Source organism: Aplidium turbinatum, chromosome 10 (genome assembly GCF_918807975.1).
Source record: "Aplidium turbinatum chromosome 10, kaAplTurb1.1, whole genome shotgun sequence".
NCBI classification, from domain to species: Eukaryota; Metazoa; Chordata; class Ascidiacea; order Aplousobranchia; family Polyclinidae; genus Aplidium; species Aplidium turbinatum.
The window spans coordinates 17,179,340-17,185,814 of NC_137481.1; the positions used below are offsets into that span (position 1 = coordinate 17,179,340).

At 36.4% G+C, this 6,475-nt stretch overlaps 1 protein-coding gene across 1 annotated transcript; it reads left to right on the forward strand.

Annotated features, from left to right (window-relative positions):
• The first annotated feature begins 1,179 nt into the window (after positions 1-1,179).
• On the forward strand, positions 1,180-5,989 carry LOC145777987 (peroxiredoxin-2-like). The gene is made up of 5 exons (XM_082589363.1): positions 1,180-1,304; positions 3,650-3,834; positions 4,115-4,354; positions 5,290-5,455; positions 5,803-5,989. The coding sequence occupies exons 1-5, from the start codon at positions 1,260-1,262 to the stop codon at positions 5,851-5,853; spliced, it is 687 nt and encodes a 228-aa protein (XP_082445489.1). The 5' UTR covers positions 1,180-1,259; the 3' UTR covers positions 5,854-5,989.
• Positions 5,990-6,475: the final 486 nt, after the last annotated feature.

Below are 6,475 nucleotides of genomic sequence, written 5' to 3' on the forward strand. Positions count from 1 at the left end.
TTTCACAATATCATTTCTTTTGTATTCTGACAAAGAGAGAGAGAGAGAGAGAGAGAAACCTTTTATTTTGTCTGTTGCGAGAAAAGTATACGGTACAAAATATAGACAATGCAAATAAAATAGCACCATAACTAGAATCTACAACAGACAGGAAGCAGCGAAAGACTATATTAGTCATCGAGTCAGCTGCTTCCCGTGTTTTTAATGTGACAAATGTCAAACATCGGCATTACGTTGAAACCAAGATATGCGTTAAAACAGGATAAGCTTAAGTTCCGTAAAAGATGAAAACAAAAAGTTGTTTACTGCTGCGACAGTCAAGTGAATTCCTGTGATTTTATTCAAATATCAAAAAATATCATGCCCTACAAAAGTAGTAAGTTATGAGAAAAAAAAACAAAAAACTATGCATAAACAACAACTTCTAACTGCTAGCATAAAAGACGAAACAGAAACACTAAAAGTAAGAATTATGCTGGTATATAACTTTAATCATAGTATATAACTTTCCCGGATAACTTTAAACCTTAACAACCTTGACAAAGAAAAATAAATTGAATTGAATTGAATTGAATTATTGCAAAGAGATATATAGACTACGGTATTACAATTTGGGTGGAATGATAACTTTATTAAACTATAAACAGACATAACTCAGCAACAACACTAAATCTATTAATCTAACATTATGGTACCCGGTCATTTGGTCGACAGGACGTTAGGTCAACAGAACGATTCATTTTAGGGTTAGTTAACTAACCCCCAAATATCCTGTCGACCAAACGACCGGCTACGTAACATTAATGAAACAATAAGCAAATATTTTAGGCAAGTCATACAGCCCTTTTCAAGCCTATAAGAAAAATCATTTTTCTAAAAGAAATACTAAAGAACCATACAGTATCACAGCAAAAATATGGTCAAATCTAGACATTTGAGAAACTAGCTTCTCGCTCACACAAAAGCAGCGGTTGAGCACTATGTGGCATGAGTTAGAGGTATGATACTGATGAGCCCAGCTTCATGGGTGAAACACGTGTCTATCGTTGTCAATTCTTGCTACACTTGCCTGCCGAGAAACACTCAATTGACTTGTGAAATAGAATTGCGATTTGGGCATTGTCGAAACAACGGTTAGAAAATTTGGAGTGGTCTGGCAACACCGTGTAAGAGCAAAACATTTGTTATTGTTTCGACTTCCTTTGGGTTTAGGCTAGTCGAATATTTCACCAGAAAAAAAACTAGTTGTTTGATTCATTATGTCATTTTTTCGTCCTTTGGTAAATGGTGTTTCAAAACTGTTGGTAAGTTGAATTATTTTGTTTGAAATTATCTTAACTTTTTTCTAGTAATGTTTGCATAAAGCAGAAAAATAGGCTAATGTGTTTGAAGCGTTTAGACACCATAGTGATGTCTGTGCTGTGAGGACCTGAACTTTGAGAAGATGTGAGAAGCGACAAAACGCGGACGTTATAGCGTGTATAATAGCAAAGCAGGACAATCAGTTTAAAATATGGCACGGTCGTAACACCTAAAAATTTTGTACATTTAGAATTTTTTTTTTACTCATTTTAATTGTTAAAGAAAAAAAACTCACTAGCCTATTTTTCTCTTTGTTTTAAATTTAAAAAAAATTTGTTAAAGTGTTACGACGACGCCACGGTTACGACCGTGCCATATTTCAAACTGATTGTCCTGCTTTGGTATACACGCTATAACGTCCGCGTTTTGTCGCTTCTACCTTTTTCTATACCTCTGTTCAGTAGCATAGCCAGGAATTTTGAAAGGGGGGGGTTTTCGCCTAAGACGACAGCCAACGGCGGGGGGTCTGGGGGGCCTCCCCCAGAAAATTTTAAAAAATTACATTGAATTTGGTGCATTCTGAGAGCATTTTCAACAAAAATGTGGGTATGAATATTCCTGAAAAATGGTACTGTCCGGTGGCATAGCAAAAGGATAAAATCATGTTTTCTTCGGCATTTTTCGGAAATAAAGCTAAGTCTCTATGTTTTCTTGTTGCTAATTCCTGGCTGAGATGTTTGGTATTAGCAAAACTCGCTCTTTTAATGCAGATTTGTTTAAAATTAGGCAAATCTTTTGTAGACTGAAAGCATCATTCTCAATATCGTGACGTCACACACGTGCCAGAGTGGGGGGGGGGGTTGTAACCACCAAAACCCCTCCCTTGGCTACGCCACTGCCTCTGTTATGTTTGTCATATACTGTTTTTTCGTTGTGATGGTCAGAACTAAAAACAAACTAAACTGAACGGCCCCAAAAATGCGTAGCGTAACGATTGAGTCAATTCGGGTTAGAATTTAGTTCAAAAAATAAATCACCTTTTGGTAGAATCGAACTCATATCCTTGCGAGTACGAGCCAGACAAAGATCGCACGCGCCACAGATTTACTTGGCAAAAACAGTTGAATTTAGAATTTATACATGCACGTTTTTTCATGTGTTTCGCTTAAAAAGAGAAGGTGAAAAAAGAAAAAAATAAGCAGCAAGCGCGCAGACGCATCAACAGCGCGCATGCGCAGTAAAAGCGACTTTAAGATTAAAAAAAAGGCATGGAACGGCTGTATTTACGGCGCCGTAAGTGTAGCCACTTCCTTTTTTATTTGTTTCACACAGTGTTAATAGTTACCATGTATGGTAGTCATGGTACCCCTAAGGCTACCATTCCTCATCGCTCGAGCATAAAGCTTGCTTTTTTCCTTCAAAAACGAAGAAAAGCTGGTTAATTTTTTCATGATTCGTATTTTTTACATCAGCTCATGTGAAGCATTAGTAGAGTCTGTGTGTGAATTTCCATTGATTGTGTTTTTTTGCTGCTTCTAGCTGTCTTTTGTGCCATGTTTTTTATTTTTATGTTGTCATGACGAGCAGCAGATAAAATGACTATATATTTATATGTTTTCTGAATGAAGATAATTTTCTATGCTGTTTTAATAGTGAGTAATAATCTTGAATTCTTTTTCAATAGTGTTAAAATTTGATAATTAATCTGGGTAAATTTTTTGCGCCACAAGAAAATGTGGTCAAATTTTCCAAACAAAATTGTATACGACCTTCACCCCAGAACTGCTTGCTCAAGTTTACTCAGTTGAATTTGTTTTAGTGTAGATATTTACTGGTGTAATTTGAGAAAATAACTGATTGCATGCACTACATTTTCATTGATACTATATCGAATAAGTTTGGTGGCTGCATGTATTGGTGATTCTAATTTCCAAAGAAAGCACTTTATCAATGTATATTATATATATTTTTAACTTTATGGTTTTGTCATGTTTTTTTTTCTCGTTTAGTGCCAAGCTCGCGTTTTGGTGCTTGCGCAAATTTGCTCTTTTGCAAAATATGCCCTTTAAGTGATTTGAGAGAATGAAGAAGAAGAGAATACATTTTAAACAAACTTAAACAAAAAATACTTTTAGCAAACTTTAGGAAGTCGGTACTGGTATGTGGTAACCCAGTTACTATATGTGGTAATAACCTCAGCCTATGTTTTAAGGTAACTGAGTAATGATTAGGAATGTTTGAAATATATTTATTCAATCTGTGAAGGGTTTAAAAATTAGTTGGTGAAGCAAAGTTTTCTTTGGAATTGTTCATTGAATTTGTACTGTAGTGTATACTTTTTGCACAGACAAACCGCACTCCTGCTTTGATTCAAGCAAGTAACCTCAGCGTGGCAAGCAGGCATTATGCTAAAGTGACACAACCCGCCCCATCTTTTCAAGGAAAAGCAGTGATCAACGGACAGATTCAAGATCTTTCTTCTGATGATTATCTTGGAAAATATTTAGTTCTATTTTTCTATCCCCTTGATTTGTAAGTTTTTCATACAATAGCCTATATATTGAAATGAAGTATGTCCAATGCTCAAAATGCTTTTGGTATACCACGTGCTAAATGTAGTTTTACTTGAATAACGTTTAAAATTTGGCACATTGTTTAGATATAGTATTGAGTTTTTATAATAAAAAAATGTAGTTTAAGTTTTTTTTATAAGAATTTACACAGTTGCTTGCTACTGTCTTTACTTATTTCTTGATCTTTAACTCTTTAAGCATCACCAATTCACCATGTAACTGTTGTATACATTCCACAGCACTTTTGTTTGTCCGACCGAGATCATATCCTTCAGTGACCGAGCGGACGAATTCAAGGCCGTAGATACCGAAGTGATCGGAGCCTCTGTAGACTCCCACTTCAGCCACTTAGCTTGGGTGAATACTCCAAGGAAGAAAGGAGGGCTTGGGGAAATGAAGATTCTACTTCTGTCAGACATTACAAAAAATATTTCAAAGGATTACGGTGTTTTGTTGGAAGATGCTGGCATTGCACTAAGGTAGAAAAGTCACGTCATTGATTGTTTATGCTATCATAGCAATGACCGGAAAAAGAATCACAAACAATAGTTTAATCAATTTTTGGAGGGAATCTTTATTCTCGGATGGAAAAAGCATCTTTGGAAGTTTGTTCCTGACAATTTTTTATGCTACTTTGAACCGCTCACGCCCGGTCACGGACATGAATATAGTGAAGTTTCCCCTTGTGAGCAAAATGGTTGGAACGCCTAGTTAATTTAATCAAAAAATAAAGAGCCCAAAATGTAGCTACTAAACTTATGTTCAGCGAACAAACCTTTCGAAAACTATACTGTATTCATCTTTAGCGCTATAAATGTATAATTTTATAGTGCTGAAGACAGTATAGCGTTTGAAAGGTTGGTTTGCTGAACATGAGTTGTCATATGTAAATTATCCAACCCACTTAATGTTTTGAATGAAAAACCGTGCTTGAAATACGTTATTCAAACTCACATCCAGATGAATCATTGCTGCTTGATATTGCCATTCTAAATTCACAAAGTTGGGTATTGATCCAAATCGCTTCTGAATACCTGTTTTTAGGAAAACGGAAGAAACCAGGCTGAACCACTTGTAAAAATGCTCACTCAGATGTCAGGTCTAACTTACTCAATGAACTTACTTACTGATTGCGCCATAATCTAACCAACAGTTGTACAATGCATTGTTTTGACAATTACATTTTACTCTGATTATTTGTTAATATATGGCGCTGTTAAAGCAAAATAAATTGACTTGACTTGACTTACACCTATTTTTATGCATAAGGTTGGAGATCATTTTCACTGTGTGTAAGTAATAGCTGCATATTTGACAACTATTGGCCCGTTTATTGAAAAAAGCGCTTTTGTAAAAAGCAAACTGGAAAAAAGCATTAGAGTTCGATCAGAGCAAGTTTTGGTTTGCTTTTCAGAGGACTGTTCATCATTGATGGAAAAGGCATCGTGCGATATTCAGGCATAAACGATCTGCCTGTTGGAAGGAGCGTTGACGAAGTCTTGCGTTTGGTGCAAGCATTTCAGTTCACTGATAAACACGGCGAAGTCTGTCCCGCCAGTTGGAGTCCTGGATCGAAAACGGTACGCATATAACTAGGGATTGTAGATTATGGGGATGCGAAACTTCATCCGCTTTTGGCTTATCCGCAACACTAGAAGGGTTACGTTTTTTTGTAATTTACAAAATATTTTACTTTTTATGGGTTATATAAGAAGAGTGAAGTTGGTTTTAAAGTAATTTAAGGTTTTTAGTTGAAAGCAAGCCAGCAGTAAAGCGTAAAAAAATGTTAAATTGGCAATTGACCCTTCTAATGTTGAAGGAACAACGGAGTTGCGCGTCCCGTAATGTACCGTCCCTAGCATATAACGCTTGTGTCCGTTCCAACCTTGGTTTTGCTTCACTGAACAACTTTCCGTTTTATTTTTAGATGAAACCAAGCGTTGATGGCTCGAAGGAATATTTTGAATCTGCCAATTGAGTTCCACTTAGATACACAATGATCGAGAAATACACAAGTTCTTTTTCCATAGTTTACCTCGATTGTGAATGACTTCAGTTCTCAACCATGAAAAGTGTGTTTTTTTTGAAATTAAACGCTGTATCGTGAAATGTGATCAATGTTTGAATTTTTGGTTGTCCTTCCCAATAGCTCAGTTGGTTAAGCGCCGAAGATCAAACAGCGCTGGTTCGACCAACTTCGACTCACGGGGTATGCGCTTGAGCAACGCTTTTCAGGACTGCTTTCCATTTAGCCTAGTGGATGGAATAATTCACAGACAACAACAATCAGAAACTTATCTCGTTAACGGGCAAGTCAGTCAGTGGTTTAAAGCCTCTGCAAGTACCGGTATGCGAAACTGCAAGAAATAACCTTTGAGGCTTTCTCAGTGCGAGAACGAAGATTAGCAAACCAATGCAGTTTAAAGACAACCTTTCATTTATCGGTAGGTTACCCAGCAAACAAACTTCTTCAGTCCGAATGTAGAGGCCATTGCTAAAATTTGAAATAGTATTACAGTAGCCTATATTGAAATCTCAAGCTGCCTCCAATTAGAGATACCGGTAGGTCACTTGATAAAGGGTTTACACTTTACATAGAG